Source organism: Miscanthus floridulus, chromosome 8 (assembly GCF_019320115.1).
Source record: "Miscanthus floridulus cultivar M001 chromosome 8, ASM1932011v1, whole genome shotgun sequence".
In the NCBI taxonomy this organism is placed as follows: Eukaryota; Viridiplantae; Streptophyta; class Magnoliopsida; order Poales; family Poaceae; genus Miscanthus; species Miscanthus floridulus.
This window is the reverse complement of record NC_089587.1, coordinates 151,194,607-151,216,176: the sequence shown is the minus strand read 5'-3', so window position 1 is coordinate 151,216,176 and position 21,570 is coordinate 151,194,607. Positions and strand designations below refer to the sequence as shown.

Genomic DNA, 21,570 nt, shown 5'->3' with positions numbered 1-21,570 from the left:
CTATTAAATGGACACCAAAATGACTCCTACGCACCTCTCTATATCAGATCTATGGGATGTCAAATAAGTAAAGCATGGATGTTTGTGCTGTCAAATGAGCAAAGCATGAATGTCGTGGTCGTGAAATAAGGAAGATATTAGTTTTGGTGTCAAAGGTACTTTTGATTATATATGTATTTTCTAAAAATAATAAAATAATAGACAATTCACTATAATTAATAAATATTTCTTTTTAATTTAGAAAATATGAAATTGGTTTATTTTTTAAAAAATATAATCAATCTCTTCAAGATCTACAACTTTAGTTTTGATAATTTCTTCATTCGTGTTCATTTGAACAATTTGAAAATTTTGAATTTCAAAATATAAGAATATTTAATATAATTTGAGAACCGTAAATGATTTAAATAAAATAATCGTCGACTATAAAGTTTTAGATCTTGATGAGATCTATCTATAACAACATATATCTATGCATATCCATATATATCGTAGTAGAAAAGCAAAAAAAAGTCTTATATATAATTTAGAATCGAGAGTACTATTATTATGACTAAGGCATTTTTTAATGGACCGGCAGCCAAGAAAACAGAAACAGATTGTCCTAGAGGACTACAGCAAGAAATAATTATTAACGCATCCCTAATTTTTGTTTCATCCTAGCAACGCCCGTCAAAGAAAAAGGGGGCGAACTCTCTCTCTCTCTCTCCGGCGGCGAGGGGCCAATCTATTCGCCGGATACTCTAATGTCGAGCGGAGCCTCGTCATCGTCCTCGCCGCTGCCGGCAGAGGCTGGGGACGGATACTGGGAGGCGCGGAAGGAGGCGGCGGCGCGGCTGGAAGCGATGGCCGCTAGGGCTTATGGGGAGGACGAGCTCTCGGCGGAGCAGTTGGAGACCAACAACCAGCTCCAGGAGGACGAGGTAAACCTGTCGCCCGTCCCGCTTGCTTTTGAGTTTACTAGAACATTAGGCGCCCTTGCGGTCGCCTTGCCTTGATTTAGGCTAACTTATAACTACAAAACTATTTGACTAAAGTTATAGCAATGGTTTTCTTGCTCCACAAAACTATGAAACTAAATAAAATTTTCTTTTAGCGTGAAAACAGTAAGTTTCTTGCACAACCTAGAACCAATTAAAACCAGAGAACACAAACTTTATCAGACATCTTTGAAGACTTTTACACCAAGTAACACATTGATTAAAGCTGGCATATAGTCACAGATGGAATTGAAAGAAACATTCTCACATAAGCCAGGTAACTCACAGTCAGTTCATCTTTTACTCCTAAAGATGGTACTGAGCCTTCAGCATGAGTAGAATTTGCTTGAGATTCAGAAGGGCCAATCTCATGACCTTCTAGTGCAGGCTCCAGTTTTATATCAGCCAGATGAGCCCCTTGTTTTCTTGCAACCAGCTCGCTGTTTTCACTCATACAAGTTGCAGTGCCACCTATTTGATATTTGGAACCCTCCACTGAAGATCTTCACCAAGTAACCTCCTGTTGCTGTTACCATCCATGGGATTACTCTCTATAATAGGAGGTGCAGAAGAAATTTCCTGCAACATGCTGCATATATCTTCTTTGTGTGTTCCCTCGTGATTTCTTTTGGGACATGCTCTGCTAGTTTCCACACACATTATAGACTTCCTAGGTGATACTGTAGCAGCCCCGAACTTTTGTCTACTACTAGAAGGATCCTGTAGCGCTCTTTCAGAGATATATGATCAAGCTCATCCATAGGCGGAGCTTCATTGGGGCCATATAGTGAGCCATGGCCCCCTTTCCAATTTTACATAGGATACTATAGATATATGTATATTTTGCTAATGAAGTTTTATAATGGCCACCCCAACACTCCCTAAATCATATATATTTTCTTTTTGCCCCCCTCAATATTTGTCCTCAAGCTCTGTCACTGAGCTCATCCGTCTCAGTACAGATTTCAAGGGTTAAAACCTTTGGCACATTCCTCGCTTGAATCTTTATGTGTGAAAACATCCCATTTGGATTCAATACGAGCTTCCTCAGCCAATTCACACAGACTATTCCATGGTGCAATAAATATTTTCAACACCACTATCTCTGCCTCTGCCTTCACTGTGTTTTGTAAATCATACTGATGTAGTCACCAATCAGTTTCCTGAGAGGTTTTATCACTCACCATGTTTGCATACAGGGCAAACACCTCCTTACAACCTCACAGTGTTGCATTTGCATCCAGGAACGATCTAGGGGTTCCAATTTTCTTCCAGTTGTTATTTGCATCATTTTCATTGTTGTATGGCTCAAATTTTCTATGGAGGAAGTATGATGCACGGCCATCCTGCCTAACACCCGGTATATGTTGAGGGTGAGTGCAACTAAACCCTCCATCATCGACATATTTAATAAAGTCATTGATAAATGGATAGCGCTCAGGTAGACCATTCCCAACTGCTGCTGCTAGATGCCACAGAATATTGCTATCGCTGGGATTGAATTCTACACCCCTTGGTAGCCCTGGCCAACTCTCGCAATACATCAATAGGGTAGGATCAGGGGCGGACCCAGTAAAGGACATGGGTGTACAGATGTACACCCAATAACTGGTGGGTGCTCGTTGCCGACGAATGGCCCAACGAAGACCTGGCGAAGGGACCGACGACGCTAGACCTGGGCACCTGGGAACCTGGCGTAATAGATGATTATCGCCCATATATTGAATCTATCTTCTAATTAGAGCAAAGGCGATAGTTGAGTCTCTGGTATCGAAGTGCTGTAACAGTAACTCTAGCTCATGGCAAGACCTTTTGTTTAGGAATTAGCTCATGGAAAGACTTTATAAATATTACTAATACAAACAAAATAATCTCATACATGTGAAATACTGTAACTGTAAACTTTAAGTCCCTTCTTAGCAATCTGAGTTCAGTGTTTATACATAAATAGAAGATTTCTTTAGAATGCATAAATAACCAGAAGATGGATCTAGTAGTGGCAAAAACACCTTGTGAAATCCTGGACAGTTAGTTCGAGAAAAAAAATCCTGGACAGTTAGCTCAGAGCAGTGGCCAAAGACAACCAATCCTTTCCTGTAGTGTTCTTTGCTAATGAGTAATTACCTAATAAAGCAGGTAAGCCAAAAAAAATGCATGTTAACCAGCAGGCACAGCTAGGTAAAAATCATAGATCCACTAACAACCTCACTTATGTAGTAAGTCTCTGACAGCCCCACAGAGTCATGTGAAGTACAATCATTCAAAGTGACTTCAGCTCTTTACAGTAATAGTTATCTACCATTTTCTCCTAAACAGAGGCATATCCTTTACGGCATTTTGTAATTAATAATTAGCAATGATAAAAGCCTGCCACTCGACCTCTATGGCTAATTTTGCTAACATAAATATGGTCCATCTTAGTGCTAAGAAGTCTACAATTATATCCTAACACAGAACCTGTCTTCAGCAGAAACCACCTGAACCATGACCATTCACAACTGCTGAAAAGCCAATAGTTGAATCGGGCAGAGCTCATCAGTCATCACAGTACAGAGCAGAGAAAGCTAAACCCCTGCCCAATCGCACTGCCCCAGCGCCTACTCCAAGCCACACCACAGGCACCCGGCGCAAGTCGTGAACAGACCTAGATCTTCGTGGCGGAGGTGTTCTGGAGGTGGAGGCCCTGGCGTCGGCACCTCTCCTTGCGCGCCTTCTCGAGAAGAGCTCCTTGCTGCTCGGCCCGCCAAGGTCGGCTCGCCACCGTGCCGACGGGTCAACCAAGAAGAACATCGTCGCCTCCCTCACCTGCCTGCACCTATGCACCACCACCGAAAAAAATCAGCAGAAAATCCCGACAAATTCGTGGGAAAAAAAAGAAAACCTGGGCCGGTCGGATTGTACCAGAACAGAGTTCTGTGTGCGATCTGGGAGACACTAGGCTTTGGGGAGCGGGGAGACATCGGGATGGAGCGAGCAAGGGGTCAGGCTTGTGCGGCGATGAGACGTTGCTGCTGCTCTACAACGCGTCCTCGGCGGTAGGAGGCTTGGAGATGCCTGTGGAGGTTTTCGAGGAACGGCGGTGCCATGACCCACCGCCCTTGTGAGTGAGGCAACGGAGACAAGGAATGCCGGCAGGGCGAGATGTGTGGTGCGGCGGCGGCATCAGTGGGTGGGGAAGAAGAGAGAGAAAGGGGTTCTCGACAAAACGGTTTGTGGGGTGTTTTATGAAAAACGATGATATACCGAATTTTCTCTTCTTCACATCAAAATAAAATTTAGATCATGGACATAAACGCAAAATATCCGAACATGTGTACTGTACATTCCCTGATGGATGGACTGCGGGTTGATTTTATAAAACTAAAAGCGCTTTTCTACAAAACACCTGAGGTCACATGTGGGCATGCGGAGGAGCCACAGATGCCCGGATGTTCTAGTGCGAGCAAACTCGAGGTAGTTTTAATAACCCTGATGTGCGTCACAGTGCGCTCCGGAAATCGGTGGATGGCATGTGGGATCCTGATTAGGGTGAAAAATATCTGCAGTTGCAGAGATTAACTTGTGACGATGCGCTATGCTGTGATTGTTGTACCTACTGGTCTGAAACTGGAATTCATATATGCCCGAGTCTGCAATGGAGCTACTATTATGTAACATTGGGATATTGCCATTTGCTGCTGTTAAACTGTAGATTGATGAAGTGTCGTGTTTAGTTTGAACTGGAGATTTAGGATGGCGAATTTGTGCGTCTACCACCTGAGAAAGATAGAGTTAAGTTATGACTGGAGAATTAGTTTGGTCAATTTTAAGCTATTGTTTTGACATGACAGCTATTTGAACTGCTGTTGTCGCTAATATGTCGTAGTTTATTATATTATGTTCAGGTGCTGGCACTGCAAGCCATTTATGGGGATGACATGGTGATCTTGGAGGATAAGGCAGGTCTTCGTTCTTTCCAGGTTCGTTCCAGAGCTTTGTCCTCCTTAATCCGAACTATCTCATTCTTCAAAAGTGTAATGCTCATGTCTTCTTCCTCAGATTTTTGTTTGGTATCCAATTCCTAATGGTACTAAGGTGTTCTTGAATCTTCATCCAAATGGAACTATGGTTGGAACTGATAATGATGGGAGCCAAGATGGTAGTGAACTCTTTTATGCTTGCAGCTTAAAGCATTTGCCACCTGTGGTGTTAACATGTTTGCTGCCATGTTCATATCCCAGTACAAATGCTCCTTATTTTACTATCTCAGCCAAGTGGTTGGATGAACCCAAAGTTTCACACCTCTGTGCCATGTTTGATGAGATTTGGACTGAGCTGCCAGGACAAGAAGTAGTGTATAGATGGCTGGACTGGCTGAATAGCTCTTCATGGGCTTGCATTTCTTTGAATGACAACATAATACTAGTCCCAGATAAAACTTCAGATGTTGGAGATGAACGTGCTATTGCGAGAAGGCTTCTAGTTGATTCTACTATTCCTCTGATGCAAAGTTACAATGAGAGGAGGTCTCATGAAATATTTCTGAAAAGCTTACATGAGTGTGGAATTTGTCTTAGTGAAAATACTGGTAATTTTCTTATACGTTATCTGATTAGGATGCTGTGTTTGATTTTGCTGACTTATTTACCTTTTTCTTCAAGTTGCTATCACTGCCTTTTGGTCTATTTTGTACATGATGTACTAGAGGCAATAAGCTCAACAATGCAAGAAATATAATTACTTCAATCCCCTAGTAATTTTTTAGAAATAAAATTAGGAAATCAAATGAGAAAAAAATAATATTATCATAAAACAACAGTTTCAGGATCTGTAGTACAACTACTCAGATGGGTTCTGTAGTGACTTAGCTGCCTTCCCTTTTATTCTCTACAAAGTAGGAAACATGCTCAATGTAGCGCCTTTTCACTTTTCAGTAATTTTGATACTTGAATCCTATCTAGTAGTTTTTGACTCTTTGCCCCTCTTCATTTCTTGACCCTACCAGGCAGAAATTTCATCAAGCTCCCATGCCACCATTTGTTTTGCTTAACATGTATGAAGTCTCACTGCAGAATTCACGTAACAGAAGGGAATTTAACCCAGTTGACATGCCCTGATACAACTTGCCGCAGCCCACTCCCACCATCAGTTTTGAAAATCCTTCTGGGAGATGATTGCTATAAGCGGTGGGAATCGTTCACATTACAGAAACTCTTAGATACAATGCCTGATCTGGTATATTGTCCAAGGTGTGATGCTGCCTGCTTGGAGGTTGACAATGATGCTCAATGCCCGGAGTGTTTTTTCACCTTCTGCTCTTTGTGCAAAGAACGCCGTCACGTGGGGGAGGATTGTGTTACTCCAGAAGAAAAGATTAGGATTTTGAGGGTAAAATGCATAATCTCTTAATGAGTGAACTTTTTTTTTATGAAATTAATGATGTGTACAGTCAGCATTTTGAGATTTTGTTGTGGTACTTAATTTGAAATTTAATTATTGCTATGAACGCATGTTTGATTGACGTAATTGTAGTATCTGGTTCCAAGATTCCAGTGTGACCTGGTTTGAGTGAAGTTCGAGGTATTCTGCTTTCCTGGCCTAGAGTTTATCCACACACTATGTAGTGTAAGATCTTAATACTCTATAAAATTAAGTGTCCTTTTGGTGCGCTATAGAGAAGATGGATGAATACCAGTACAGTAGAAATTACCGTCACCATCTTTGGCGACTGTGTTGTTGTCCATAACATCACTTGTTTGTGACTGGAGACTTAGCTTTGTATCTACATATCTAATTCTTCAACATCTATGTGCTTACATGACAATTCAAAACTTGAGAATGATATGATATTTGCAGTGCTTTATTTGTATATGCATGACCTATTTGAGGTTCTGTATGATGTTGTTCTTTCCTACTTGAGGGCGTACCCAGTGCAGAGAGCTCCTGCTCTGTGTGGGGTCTGGGGATTCTTTCCTACTTATCCATTCAAAATGCCATGACACATTCTCCTTTTTAACAGGAAAAACACCAGAAATATTCCCTCCCAGAAAAACAATTGTTGAGAGAACAGAGGGAAATAGATGAATTAAAAAGTGTCTGTGAAGCGCTTCGCGATTCTAAGCAATGTCCCAGATGTAAAATGGCTATCTCGAAAACTGAAGGTTGCAACAAGATGACCTGTAGGAACTGTGGGAAATTCTTCTGTTATCGTTGTAACCAGGCAATTCATGGATATGAACATTTTTGGTAATGTTGATTCATGTGCGAAAATTTCGTGTTCAATTTTGTTTGCACTGATCCAGAAGCTAAAAAGGTTTTTGCCACTGAAGGGATGGAAATTGTGTGCTGTTTGAACATCACAATCAAGTGGGAAGAAGATATGGACTGTTTGAGGAATTGGATGATGATGAAGGTTCTGATGATGAAGATCTAGAGGAGCCAGAGCCAGAGCCTGAAATGGTACGGGGTCATCCTTGTCCAATGTGTGGCCGGCGGAATGAAAAGGTTAGCAGCAGTATCTTTTCTCCTTGCATCTAGAGCATGGTACTTCCATAATATCTGCTTAGAGCCTCCAAACACTAGAAGTATTTATGCATGAGTCACTCCTGCTCTAGTAAACCAATATCTGTGTAATTCGTGTGTATAGAGTTGAGTGTAAGTTTCCTATCACGCCCATTGATGTTTTCATTATTCCTGTATCTATTTTTCAATCTAGTCTTTTTTTTGGTTGCCATATGATCACCATACATGCGCAGCTGGTCTCTGGAAGTGCCTTTTCCTTGTAAAAGGGTTTAATGAACAATTCTGCCGCATATACTTGCTCTAGTCACTCATGAAGCATGTAAACTCATAAGTGCATTGTAAAGGCATATATTCCTCACAGAATGAAACAGCAGACAATCTACTAACAATCTCAATGCAATGTCGCATTATTGACAGTTTGGCACAAACAATCATATATCGTGCAATGGTTGCCGAGGCCACTATTGCGCGTTATGCCGGAAGAGGGTTACGAAGAGCTCAGAACACTATGGACCAAGAGGTTGCCAGCAACACACGGATCTCTAGTGATTCCAAATCTTGCTGTACAGTACAGAATCTCCTTTATACATAACATTTTGCCCCTTCCAGTGTTGCCATCGACTTGTTGAGTTGTTTCCCAAAATGAGAGGCTTAGCCAATGTGAATTTGCAGTTGGAAGGGTCCATTGCATTTAGCTAGGATCGTTGGTGTCAAGAAGATGGTTCGCCATGTAATGAACACGGCATTTTATTGAAAATCGTTGATGTCAAGAAGATGGTTCGCCATGTAATGAACACGGCATTTTACTGAAAATCGTTGATGTCAAGAAGATGGTTCGCCATGTAATGAACACGGCATTTTATTGAAAATGACCATGCAGATTGAGGATTCAGTTCATTTATGATGTAGCCATAAGCGACTACTACGTATTTGAGTCTGAACCCCGAAAGTTTGATTTGGGTTTTCTTGCACTCTATTTATTTGATATATTCGAGCACCGATAGCCTGCAGCAGGTTTTGAACCAGAACGGACAGCCATTTTATCCTGGACTCAGGAGCTGGAATATTGTCATACTCTCTCGTCCAATCTATACTGAAGTACTAATATTTCTAATACCAAATAAGTATCATTATTACTATTTATATATAATTTATAGTAAACATACTTAGAGATATAAATATTGATACAATTTTCTATAAATATATTCAAACTTAACTTGATTAACTTGCAAAAAAAAAAAACGAAATGCACGTTCTTGAGATTGAGGGAGTAACTCGTAAGTAACGCGAGGCAACTGTGAGTTTGTTTATCCTTTGGTCTTGTTTGGCTATGTTTGTATCTACTTCAATCCACTGCAAAGACACAGAAGCGAGAGTGGTTTTTATTTAAATGGCTCATTTAGAGAGTGAATGGAGATGCTCTAAGGATTTTGGGCCCCACTTCAATCTATCCCAATACATATGGATCCAAATAAGGGCCTTAGGAGAATATCTTGTTCAAAAAATTGCTTGTTGATAACACGCTGTTGGACACGTGCGCGGTTGTTATATGTATTGGGATAGATCACTGAAAGTCAGAGTTGCCAGCAGCGAAGCTGAAAGTGGTTACGCTATTGTTCTCGTCGGCAGATTGCCAGCACTACATGCATTGTTCATCCAAGAAACGTATCAGCTCTTCACCCACTCAAATTATTGTACATTTACAGTTTCCACGTAGCAGATTTATTTAAACATAAAAATGCTGATTAGTAGCTTCGTAAAACAGCTCCAGTTATAAACCTGTGGTTCAGTACAGCCTCGGCAATTGGTCGCTTGCGGTAATCCGGATTAAGCATTGCCTGTCGAAACATAAGTCAGAGTTAGTATCTTGGCTGAAGATATGTATCCCCGACCAAAGCAGACCACTGATTCAGAAAGTTCCCTAGTTGGCCAGTGCAATAGTGTGCATGATGTGCACAGCAGTATAATTGCATTAGTTTCGTGAACAGATAAGGTTTGACATAGCTGTTAGTATGATAGAGGCAAAACCTGCAGTAACTCCCAGCCAGCACCATCCCCTAAATCTAGAAAACTTACTGCTTCTGACAACCGGTCATCTGCCAGACAATACCTATAAAAAATTTGGAAGTTGATAAGCATGTGTGTCTGAATATCATGACTGGTCATCAGATAGAGAAATCAGGACCAATGAGCTTATCCACTGAACTGATTTTGTTTACCTAACAAAAAGAAAAAAAAACTTTCTATGACTAAGTAACAGGAAGTTTATTTTGTGTTAGCGATTCATACTCTCTTGCAGCATAAATATCGAGCCGGAAGGTGTTCTCCAAAAGTCTCTGTACAATCAATCGAGAGTATGTCAAGTGTCTGAGTGGAAAATTAGAAAACAATAATCCTCTTATATGAGCATGGAGTTAAAATATCCTGAATCACCTGCAAGGAAATACCATCCATAATGCCTGCTTCGCAAAATGGAATAAATGCCATGTATGCAACAAGCAACCCAGCTCCATAACTGTTTAGTGAAGTGCATGTAAACTTTGGTGTTCGTTTTTGTTGAAGAAAAAAGAACAAGAATACTTGCATGTCATCAGCTATTCCAAAGGCTCGTTTCTCCAAAGGAGTCAATGCCCCAGCAGCAGAGGCTCGACGCCATAGTCCGTCCGACAGCACTCCAGCCCCAATAGATGAATACCTATCATTGCCAAAAAGTTTTTAAAGGTGGTTCTGTACCAATATTATATAATAATAGAGGTAGGAAGGGGATGGAAACATACCCAATATCTACAGAAAAAGCCAAATCTCGCAGCCTTGGAACCAAGTAGCGTCCCTCTTTCTCCAATGCCGTGCTATAGATCGGAAAGTTACACTAATCACTAGTTAATTGAACATAGGGAATACAGTGCAGAAAGGAAGCTAAAGAAAATATTCAGCATACTTGAGAATAACAGAAGAAGGTCCAAGGCTTTGATGCAGTCTATCATGATTGTGCATGTGGACAAGGCCACTCATGGCACCATTAAGCAACTTAAGAACAAAGTATCTCCTTAACTCCAATTTGTATGCTCGATCGAAAGGGTTCCAAAATGGCATCCCCCCAGATTGCTCCTTCAATTGTCTTGCGCTAGCTACTTTCGCGTAGTCTGCAGCACTATATCTCCCATCATCGCGGAAGGCAAGCCACTGTAGTAAAGCTATGTCAGTCTTGCATGCATTCTGTGAGGAGCCTGGGAACCACATAGTTATGTAGTAATATACCTGTTCTCCAGTTGCTGTCTCAAAGGCCCCTAAAAGAAACTGAATGTTCGTGCAGATGTCACTAGCATCACTCTGTAAATAGAGGCCAAGGGAATAGTTTTGTGTGTGTAAATGTCATGTGTAATATAATAATCCATGCTTGCAGTTTCTGTTAGCAGTTTATGATTTACGTAACCTGAAGAAAAGCATGAGTCCTTAACTCATTCAGTGCCATCAAATCAGCTTCAGAAGCACCAGCACGGGCTCCAGGGTATACCTTTGTTTCAAATCCTATGTCTTAGCATATTAAGATAGTCAATATATTCGTATACCTATGGCAGAGAAAGGTATCATAATAAAATGAAGACAAATTCAAAGGTCGAAAGTGTATGTCCTATTACAAATAATATTTTCAAGGCACTGTAGAACCAATTTTCAAGGCATGACACTCGGCTGATTACTAAAAGACGCCATGCAACTAAACTTAGCAAAGTAACAAATCTACACATACCTTAAATACAGCCTGTGTGCCCCTCAATGGACCTTGAACAACTCTTCCCTCGTAAAGTCTGGAAAACAGGATGATCAATGAATAATGGGTATGCCTTTACTTTACTATAGTAAAAAGTCAGTATCAGTCAGAAGGAGATAACCTAATCGTCACTTCTCCTTCTCCGATATCTTGGACCCTCAACCGCTCAATCTCTTCTGGTGAATATCCAAGACCAAGGTCTTGAATACCAGCAACATTTGAAGGCTCTCCAAATTGAGATGATGAGTAACTGATTCACATGACAGGAAGTCAGAAAAGGTGATTATTATTCAAGAAAGGTTCAGTAATCAGTACTACACAAAGAAAAGGAAAAGGTCTGTGAATACTGAAGAAACAATTTGTATTTTTTTTAATGAGAAGGAGCAGGGCCCTTTATTTATTTATACTATTACAGCATAATGATAATTATACTATTACAGCATAATGGCAATCCACAATGATATGAAGTAAGGCCACAAAACATCTGATGGCTCTTTTAACAGCTCTTCGAAGATTCCAATTGTACCATTAGATGCAATATCACTATCACTACATCATGGACTAAAATATGTGGAAAAAATTGTATCAACACATTTGTATTGCAAATGTCTTTGGATAAGATTTGGTTTCATAACAATCGGAATATATATTCTAAGAGAGGGTAATGGTCTTCGAAAGAGTCCCCTATATCCTAATTTTCCTTAATCATGTCCCAAACATTTCTCAGGATTGGGCTGACTAACTCCAAGATTCCCTCTTCACCTCCACGCTGTTCATGTCGAAGGGATTCAGCATAAGCAACTAGAAAACTGCAAATGCTGGAACCAATCCTGCACACAAGACGGCTCCACAGCCGACTCCATCTTCAGAACAAAATCAGAATGTAACCGCACCGCCCGCAACTATTTCTCTGATGAAACCAAAATGGAAAAGGATTCAAGCAATTTTCAGGAAAAGCTGACCTTGTGATGTTCATGAAGCCATAGCCACCCAAGAATCTGCCCACCTCGAAGTAAGCGGGGTTGGTCATGAGCGCTGCCGAAATCAACCGCAGCGACCGTCGTGGTAGTCGCCGGCTCCACCTACCGGGCTCCGGTGAGGCGAGGAACCGCACAGGCAGAGCTTTCAGCATCGTAGCTGATGGACTGACACTGGTTTTGCGATAGACATTAGAAGCCATCTCAGCCACAGACGCGTTTTTGTTGTTTGCCCCCTGAAATGAGTTATCCCCTCCGTTAAAAAGTGGACTTTTTTTTTTCCCCTCTCATCTTAACGACGCACACCTCAGACACACACGGTATACGAACAAACCTACAACTATATCTAGACAACGAACGCAACTGAGAGGTACTCAAAGATCATCAGACTCCAAGTGTGGCGGGCACGTCACTTGACCATCTGTTCGGATACAGACATACACCACCACACACACGCACACCTCAGACACACACGGTATACGAACAAACCTACAACTATATCTAGACAACGAACGCAACTGAGAGGTACTCGAAGATCATCAGACTCCGAGCGTGGTGGACACGTCACTTGATCATTATGGCACATCTGCGCGAGAGGCACCTCGGCGTCGAAGCCAGGCTTCGAACGCGGGCAGACAGCGTGCTCACCTGCACCGCTTGCCAACCGAGCCAGAGTGGACTTTTAGTTTTGCTAGAAGTCGCTAATTTAAAGTTTGATTAAGTTTGTGAAAATAATATTAATATTTATGTATTTAAAATTCTAAATAGTATTATATTGAAACGACCACTATAAAAATATATTTTATAAATAGTATTTTAGGCTAAACGACCAGTATAGAAATATATTTTATAAATAATAAATAATATAGTAATATTTATTAGAATTATAAAAATAGTATTTTATTTAGATTTTGTTAAATTCAAATTGATTGTCTTCCTATAAAGCGAGAAGTACATTCTTGTTCGGAATACTCTTTTTCTAGGGCACTTTTCTCTTATCCTTTTTTTCTTCTTCACTTTTTTCTATTTTAATGTAAATTTTGTGAGACACTGTGGCCACATCTTCTTTTTATTATAGATACACTGTTATGAGCTCTGTCAATATGATATAAACAGTTTATAAAAATTCAGTTGAAGCTCAGCATTTTTTAGTTTGAGCTAAAAAAAAACTTGGCCTGTGTGCTGAACCTCACCTCTGTACAGTTTTTTCGTAGAACTTTGTGTTTGTTTTTCCTCCCCACTATTCTATATATCAATATATGATCATCAGTGCTTTTTGCATTAAAAAGAACAAGAAAATGTGATAAGAAGCCTTCCAAATTTTAGTGGAACAAACGAGTAATCTAGTGTCCGATTTTGTGTTTAATTTTCATTTCAGATTTATCACACATTTTGAGTTTATATAAGCATTTTTTAGGACTAAGCATCTATTGTTTGTTTTTTAAAAATAAAGCAATAGTGGTAGTAGTGGATATCTATTCTGAGCTGCCGTGGAGCTGACAGTCTCAGAGCCTCAGAGCTGACAGCCCATACCGTAATTCCAGCAATTTCCGTTACGCCTCATAGCCTCTGAGGAGAGAAGCTTCCCTGCATTACGGGCGAGTGGTTGGTAGTCCGTTACACCGCTCGCCTAATATTGCAACTCCTCTCTCACCAGCAGCTACACTCTCGTCTCCAGCCCTCTCATCCAATCCATTGCGACTTGCGGCTCTCCAGGGCACAACAACTGACCATACCATTGGCAATGGCAACGACGAAGCTGCGAGAGCGCACGCAGCTCCGGCTGTCCGTGCTGCCGCCGGCGTCGCCACCGTCGTTCATGTACCAGGAGCACCCGTTCGGCGGCCTGCCGTCCTGGTCGCCTGGCTCGCCCGACCCCGTCATCAACAGCCTCGCGGAGCTCGAGAGTGTGGGCGTCCTCGGAAACGGCGCGGACGGTACGGTGTATAAGGCGCGGCACCGCCGCACGGGCGCGGAGCTCGTGGTCAAGTCGCTGCGCGTGCCCGACGACGGCGGCGCCGCGCTCCGGGAAGCCGACGTGCACCTCCGCGTGGCCGCCGCGGCGCCCGACCACCCGCACGTCGTCCGCCTCCACGGGGTCTTCCCGGGGAACCCGGCCGCCTACAGCGATCAGTAGCTCCTGCGTCTGGTCCTCGAGTACGTTCCTGGCGGCTCGCTCGGCGATGTGCTCCGGCGGTGCGGGCGCCTCCCGGAGGACGCCATCGCGGGCGTGGCGCGGCACGTGCTCCGCGGCCTACGCCACCTGCACCGCCTCGGCATCGTCCACGGCGACGTCAAGCCATCGAACCTTCTCGTCGGTCGCCAGGGTGAGGTCAAGATCGCCGACTTCGGCGCCAGCCGCTACGTCCCCAGCGCCGGCGGCGCGCACCGAGCGGCCGGCGCCGAGGGGACGTGCGCGTACATGAGCCCGGAGAGGATGGACCCGGAAGGTTTTGTCGCGGCCTCGCCGTCGGCCGTTGCCGACCTCTCTAGCGACGTGTGGTCCCTTGGAGTCGTCCTCTTAGAATGCCACATGGGTAGGTTCCGGCTGGCGGCGGTTGGGGAGAGGCCGGAGTGGGCGGCGCTGGTGGTGACCGTGTGCTTCGGGAGCGCGCCGGAGTTGCCTGTGACGGCATCGTCGGAGTTCAGGGGCTTCGTGCGGCAGTGCCTGGAGAAAGACTAGCGGAGGAGAGCCGCAGTGGACGAACTTCTCGGTCACTCCTGGAACCGGTGGTGACCACCGAGTTCTCGATCTTGGAGCTGGCTTGCAGCTGGCCCGGCTCGTTATCACGAGCCTACGCTCCCACAGGTCCCAGGTCCACCGGAGCTACAATATATAAGGTCTTGGGCCTTTACAACCCAAAAGACTAGCCTGATAGGTGAGGATTCTCCCGCCTTATATGGTGTGCTCTCCCACCATCGCTACATGATATGGGACTAAACCCCAACAATCTCCCCCTTAGTCACATATCGGGGTGCCCCCGCCATATGTGACGCTCGAGATTTTTTTATTGGGTTTAGCATTTTTTACTATGGGCTTTGATACCAATTGTTGGAACCGGTGGTGACTACCGAGTTCTCGATCTTGGAGCTGGCTTGCAGCCGGCCCGGCTCGTTACCACGAGCCTGCGCTTCCACAGGTCCCAGGTCCACCGGAGCTACAACATATAAGGCATTTGGGTCTTACTCAACCCAAAGACTAGCCTGATAGGTGAGGATTCTCCCGCCTTATATGTTGTGCTCTCCCACCATCGCTACATAATGTGGGACTAAACCCCAACAATCTCCCCCTTAGTCACACATCGGGGTGCCCCCGTCATATGTGACGCTCGAGATTTTTTTATTGGGTTTAGCATTTTTTACTATGAGCTCTGATACCAATTGTTGGAACCGGTGGTGACCACCGAGTTCTCGATCTTGGAGCTGGCTTGTAGCCGGCCCGGCTCGTTATCACGAGCCTACGCCCCCACAGGTCCCAGGTCCACCGGAGCTACAACATATAAGGTTTTGGGCCTTTCCAACCCAAAAGACTAGCCGGATAGGTGAGGATTCTCCCGCCTTATATGTTGTGCACTCCCACCATCGCTACACGATGTGGGACTAAACCCCAACAATCTCCCCCTTAGTCACACATCGGGGTGCCCCCGCCATATGTGACGCTCGAGATTTTTATTGGGTTTAGCATTTTTTACTATGGACTTTGATATCAATTGTTAAAACCGGTGGTGACCACCGAGTTCTCAATCTTGGAGCTGGCTTATAGCCGGCCCAGCTCGTTACCACGAGCCTGCGCTCCCATAGGTCCTAGATCCACCGGAGCTGACAATATATAAGGCCTTTGAGTCTTACTCAACCTAAAAGACTAGCCTGATAGGTGAGGGTTCTCCCGCCTTATATGTTGTGCTCCCCCACCATCGCTACACGATGTGGGACTAAACCCCAACAACTCCGTCGTCGCGGGGGTGCCGCCATGTTGCGCCACCACCACCACCAACGAGTGGCTAACCAACTTCGCTGATGAACTGATGACAGTCGAACGCAAAGAACACACCTAATACAGAACTCAAACGAACGTGGCAATGATGAAAATAAAGTCCTAATGGTGATGAACGGCCTCGTTAAGGAAGATGCAAATCCAACTGAGCATGAGGCCGGCCAAGCGAACTTGATCAGGTTTTGGAGCATAATTCAGAGGTGTCTGACTCCCACGGTAGAGCTGGTGATTAGCTGCAGGCTGCAGTTGCTTTGTGAGGCAAAACGACCAGCTTCATGATCCGTGGTGGCTGGTAAACACGCAGCGGTTTGCAAGCAGATTTGGGTGAACGTTGAGTGCTAGCCTGCGAGCTGCTCTGAGGGAATAATGGCTTGGCTTTGGCTATTCCGGTCAATAGTTGAGCTCCAAGCCTCTAATGGTTGTTTGTGGCGTCATACTGTCATTGACAGATCTCAGTTTTAGAAATATATTCCTTCCGTCTTTAATGCACGTCAAAAACGGAGGGAGTACCATCACAACATTTGTTAAAACTTGCGGTTTCAAACAACATGGGGAAGATCGAGGCCTCCGCCCGTCAGACGTCGCCCTTGGGCGAAGGCTCGGAATAGGAACGACAGGGGGAGAGTGGTGAGTAAGGGAATGGCACGGAAAGCTATGGTTTCATTAATTCATCCATCAACCAAACCTTTACTGTTACAAGTGTTTTCTATTTATAGGGCTCAACTACCATATTCACAGACTTTACAGTAGTATCCCTCAACTGCTACAATACATTCTTGGGATATTCCTCTACTCACCTTCCGTCTCGGGGGTAATCTTGCCATGCCGTCATCTGGTACTGGGGCTGCATGATTAACCGGCCCATCGGGCCTCAAGACTCGGCGATGGGCTTTAGGGCCTCCGCTGTGGGTTTCCGCTCTGTCCGGCCTCAGGATCCGACGATGAGCCTTCGGGCCTCCGCCTCTGGGAGTGCCAAAGACGTAGGCCTCCGCCATCCCAGGATCGCCGATCTCCTGCTTGGGTCTTCGCCCCGACGGGCGGAGACCATGCTGGAACACCCGCGCAGTCCACGAGCGCCCTCATCTGGTCACCTGCACATACCCAAACAATGTTGGCATTTAATTAGTCTCCTGGCGAAGCGGCCTCCGCCCCAGCGGCCGGAGACGCCTGCGAGCCGGCCAGGCGGAGACCGTGTCAGGGCCGTCGCCCGTAACCTGCAAGCCCGATCTAACCAACTGTTCTCTTTCCCGGGTTTGGAGGCGTGGGAGCACAATCTCTATTTTGGTAACAGGTCGGAGGTGCCTTCGTAACTGCGCAGGTCTCCACCGCTCGCGGTGGCCATGTTACAACAGTTCCCCCCTTTTGAGACCGCGGTCCGCCTGAGCGCGCCGTGAGCTCAAAACGCCCTAAGCAAGGACGTCTGCGGGGGCAGAGACTGTGCATAGTCACGTCTCCGACCGATCTCCGCCGGTTCCCCCCTGGTCCGCTCTGGCGCGGCCGTTGGTCACGTCTCCGACCGATCTCCGCCGGTTCCCCCCTGGCCCGCTCTGGCGCAGCCGTTGGTCACGTCTCCGACCGATCTCCACCGGTTCCCCCCTGGCCCACTCTGGCGCGGCCATTGGCACGGCCGTTGGTCTTGTCAAAGTAGCCGTTTGGCTACAAATATAGCCGTTGTGCATCTTGCAACTTTTTCGGAGGTGACCGTTGTGCGGCGTGCGATTCTTCCGGAGGTGACCGTTGTGTGGCGGGAGCCGGACCCCCTGCCCGCTGCCTATATAAGGGTGCTGTTGGTGGCAGGGTCCCCCCTGCATCGCTCATTCGCTTTCATTGCATTCGAGAAATCGCTCTCTGTTCTCTTCTCTTTCGCCTTTCGCTGCCCTCGCGCGTTCCGTCTCTGTGCTTGCGTCTCACGCTTAGGTTGCTGTCGTGGTGGCTTTCCTTTTCGCCTCCGCCCAAACTCGCCGGCCCGCCTTCTCCGGACCTTACCGCCACCTTCTCGGCGTTAGGGCCGTCGGCTGGGGCGCACGCTTTGAGGAGTGCATGCTTGCCTCTGCCTCCGTGTTGGAGTTTGAAAAACTAGTGGAGGGGGATTTGGGGAGTGTCTCTGCGTCTATCGGAGACCTGATCGCCGTAGACTTCGGAGACATGGCGATAAAGTCTTGGGACTTTGGCCCCTCCTCTATTACTGAGGAGGCAATCGCAGAGATGTTGAAGGAGTCATGTTTTCCTTCTTCCAGGGTAAAAATCCCTCCGCCGGGTCAGACTGTTCCGGAACCGGAGGAAGGATATGCAGTGGTCTTTCGGGACTTCTTCACCTACGGCCTCCGCCTTCCTTACATTCCCTTCCTTCGCCGAGTGTTGGAGACCTTCGATGTCTAGCTCCATCATCTGACTCCCACTGCTTTCCTGACGCTTAGTAAATTCTGCTGGGCGTGCGTCTCTTACGGTGCCGAGCTAGATGTGGACACCTTTTGCACGTACTATGAACTGCAGAAGCAGCCGAAGAAGAAGGAGGAGGTGCGAGATGGCAAGGAGGTGGAGGTGACCTACCAGTACGGTAGTTGCACTTTTATGTCTAAGAGGAACCAAGGTGTGGACCGCCTGGAGATCTCTTTTTGCCAGAAGGGCAAGTGGGACCGCGGCTGGCTCAAGCAATGGTTCTACGTGAAGACCTACGGGGTCCGCAGCACAACCGAGGATGGCGAGGAGCTCTCGGAGTATCCATTGACTTCTCGGATGGAGGAGATGGCGCCACACACGCGCGTGGATCCGCCGGAGGAGGTGTCTCTAACGAGGGAGGCTTGTGATCAGGCTTTTGCGGCAGCGTGCCGCTACTCTGGCGGTCGCGATCTGGTGGAGGAGATCATGGCCTCCAACTACTAGCCCTTGGGCAAAAACAACCCAGCCTTTTGGCTGGAAAAGGTCAAGGTTCTCATTTTCGGGCCAGAGGCCGGGATTCCGTTCCCCCGCTTCGGTCGGTCCTTGGGGGAGGGGGTGACGGAGGACGGTTTCATCTCCGAAGTTGAGGAAGCCGCCATAGGGTTGGTTGGCAAGATTTCCGAGCGTGAGTACACGTCTCGGATGGCCATGGCAGGCACCATGCCGCGGCTCAATCGAGTTTTTGAGGAGGTTGGGATCGTCTACCGGGAGCGCGAGGTTTCTGCTAAGGTCTTGGCCTTGATTGAGAAGAAGAAGAAGGCCTTCGCAAAGAATGTTATGGTGGAGGCCGAGTCTAAGAAGAGGAAGGGCGTCGTCGGCTCTCGAGCCTACGAAAAAGAAGAAGAAGAGCGGAGCTTTGTTGATCGCGCCGGCCTTGTCTTCTGCTGGCAGTACGGGCGTTGCCTCCGTCGACAGCGAAGACGTTGAGAGCTCCTCCATCCTGTCAGCGGACACGCGAGTAGCGAGCGGAGGGGATCGCGGCTCTCCCGTAGCTCTAGTGTGCCCGATGAGCGGAGCTGTGAGCGGTGCCGGGCGTCCGAAGACCGGCGTTGCCCCAGCGTGCTCCTCGCATGGTGCTACGAGCGTCGGCAAACAGCCAGAAGATAGCGCCGTCGAGCCTATGCCTGACGTTCTTGGCGGGCTATGCTCAAGCTCTAAAGAGGACACGGAGGCCATCCCGCGGCATGTTCCTTCGTCCCCTACCACTGTCACGCCTTCGCCCGTGCCTGTGGCCGACGTCGGGTGGCTGGAGGCCGCGCTTGCTGAGGAGGCCCCGACGGTTCAGCCTTCTTCGAGTCCTCCGCCCGCCGGGCTGCTAGCTAAGGAAGTCCGGCCCTTTGGGCCTTCGCCACATGATACGGCGGAGACCTCTGCTTAGAGGGCGCGGCAAGCTACCCAGCCTGGGCTTTTTATGAGTAAGTCTGTTTGGTGCACATCTTTGTGTTTATTGTCTTCGCCCAGTTCATTCCTTCGCGTATTGAGCTAAGTGCTAATACTGTGTATCTGTTGCTTTGTAGGTGATGTCATGGCCGGACTTCTCACCCCGGAGGAGCGAGCAGCCGCTGCGGGTGCTAGGTTCGGTCTGGGGCAGCCGGGACTGACGGCGCCAGGTCCGAGTAAGTATAAAATGTTTTTATTTTGATCATCATCTGACTTGTTTCTGATCTACCCTCCGACTTGAGCTGTTGTTGTTGTTTTTTACGTAGGCTCCTCCGACACTTCTATCTCAGGTTGGGAGGAGTGTTATCTTGCCGTTCTTGGAGACGTCGGAGGTGGTCTTCGGCTGTTGGTGCGTTTAACGTGAGATTTGCTTTTCTCACCTTATCGTTTCGTGTTTGTTCTTTTTTGAACAGATCGCTTCAAACAACGTCTGAGGGATATGGATTTCTTCTAGCTTCTCCGCGTTCACCTAGAACACCAGGGCCTGGTGCGTCTCCAGTGGTTTTGCCCCTTTCCTTCTTTTATTATTTTTTGTGTATGCTCGCTTCTAGACTTGTTCTTGATTCCGTTGCTGATCGCTTTGGTTTTTTCCCTCTGGTCGCAGGGGTATCACACGGGTGTTGTTATGGAAGAGCGCTGTACCCACGAGGTCTCCGATCGGGACGTCGCGATCGAAGCGCTCAAGGCGGAAATCGAGCGCCTGGAAGGTGAAAAAGGGGGTCTGTCGGACTCTCTTACAGCTCTCCGCCTGTCTCTAACAGAGAAGGAGCGAGAAAAGGATGGCTTGAGGGCCGATCTGGCCAAGGCCCGGGAAGCAGAGGTTTTGTCCGTCGAGCAGGCCCGTAGGGCAAATGAGCTGACCGAGGGTCTCCGGCACGAGCTTGCCTCCAAGAAGGAATCCGCAGCTGTGGTGAGGGAGCAGCTATCTCTGATGATGAGGCGTTTGGACTTGGTCAAAGGAGTCCTTGCTGCAACCATTGGCCACTACCGGGCCACCGTCGCTGAGCTCGGAGGCGAAACCTCCGCTCCTCTGGAGGAAGATAGCGTGTATGCCCTCGCCTCCTGGCTAAAGCGTCACCTTGCAAAGCTCCCCGGTCTGATCAACGGCTGCACGGACTATGGGGCGCTCGTGGGAGTGGCGAATTATGCCAAACTTTTGGCACGCGGCGGGTGTATGCATATCGAAAGTATTCCGAAGGGGGCGCTGCCTGGCCCAGAGGAGCTCGGTGAGACCTGTCTTGGTTTGCAAAAATGTATGATGTCATGCTGTATGATGTCCCCGCTGACTCCCTGGAGGTCGGAGGCTGACTAGGTGAAGATGTCCTTGTTTTTTACTAGGGTTTCCATGAGCTCTTCCTCTTCTACCTTGCTCAATTTTGAGCTGATTGTTACTTTTCTGTCTGGTAACTCCTTTTCTAGAGGGATCAGCTTTGTCTCTTCTTGACCTGCCATATCTGTTTCTCCTCTAGG

At 46.6% G+C, this 21,570-nt stretch overlaps 2 protein-coding genes and 3 pseudogenes across 6 annotated transcripts; 2 read left to right on the top strand and 3 right to left on the bottom strand.

Moving 5' to 3' along the window:
• Positions 1 to 657: 657 nt before the first annotated feature.
• Positions 658 to 8,421, top strand: LOC136477364 (uncharacterized). 2 transcript variants are annotated; one of them, XM_066475505.1, is made up of 8 exons: positions 789 to 923; positions 4,672 to 4,751; positions 4,865 to 4,939; positions 5,019 to 5,547; positions 5,965 to 6,347; positions 6,979 to 7,205; positions 7,289 to 7,463; positions 7,899 to 8,421. In XM_066475505.1, exons 2-8 carry the CDS (start codon positions 4,713 to 4,715, stop codon positions 8,025 to 8,027), a joined length of 1,557 nt encoding a protein of 518 aa, XP_066331602.1. In that variant the 5' UTR covers positions 789 to 923; positions 4,672 to 4,712; the 3' UTR covers positions 8,028 to 8,421. The 2 variants fall into 2 exon arrangements, with proteins under 2 accessions (XP_066331601.1, XP_066331602.1); XM_066475504.1 differs by lacking the exon at positions 4,672 to 4,751 and having other exon boundaries at positions 658 to 923; positions 7,899 to 8,420.
• Positions 939 to 2,001, bottom strand: LOC136477365 (uncharacterized; annotated as a pseudogene).
• Positions 1,906 to 2,698, bottom strand: LOC136475436 (SUPPRESSOR OF GAMMA RESPONSE 1-like; annotated as a pseudogene).
• Positions 8,422 to 8,986: 565 nt separating the features above from the next.
• On the bottom strand, positions 8,987 to 12,440 carry LOC136473697 (uncharacterized). 4 transcript variants are annotated; one of them, XM_066471341.1, is made up of 12 exons: positions 12,213 to 12,440; positions 11,372 to 11,500; positions 11,230 to 11,287; positions 10,915 to 10,995; positions 10,740 to 10,811; positions 10,420 to 10,664; positions 10,259 to 10,330; positions 10,066 to 10,176; positions 9,915 to 9,996; positions 9,771 to 9,817; positions 9,510 to 9,591; positions 8,987 to 9,319 (listed from the first exon to the last, which is right to left on the bottom strand). In XM_066471341.1, the coding sequence occupies exons 1-12, from the start codon at positions 12,428 to 12,430 to the stop codon at positions 9,227 to 9,229; spliced, it is 1,290 nt and encodes a 429-aa protein (XP_066327438.1). In that variant the 5' UTR covers positions 12,431 to 12,440; the 3' UTR covers positions 8,987 to 9,226. The 4 variants fall into 4 exon arrangements, with proteins under 4 accessions (XP_066327438.1, XP_066327439.1, XP_066327441.1 ...); XM_066471342.1 differs by having other exon boundaries at positions 9,558 to 9,591; XM_066471344.1 differs by lacking the exon at positions 9,915 to 9,996.
• Positions 12,441 to 13,953: 1,513 nt separating this feature from the next.
• Positions 13,954 to 14,964, top strand: LOC136470010 (mitogen-activated protein kinase kinase 10-like; annotated as a pseudogene).
• The last annotated feature ends 6,606 nt before the right edge of the window (positions 14,965 to 21,570 follow it).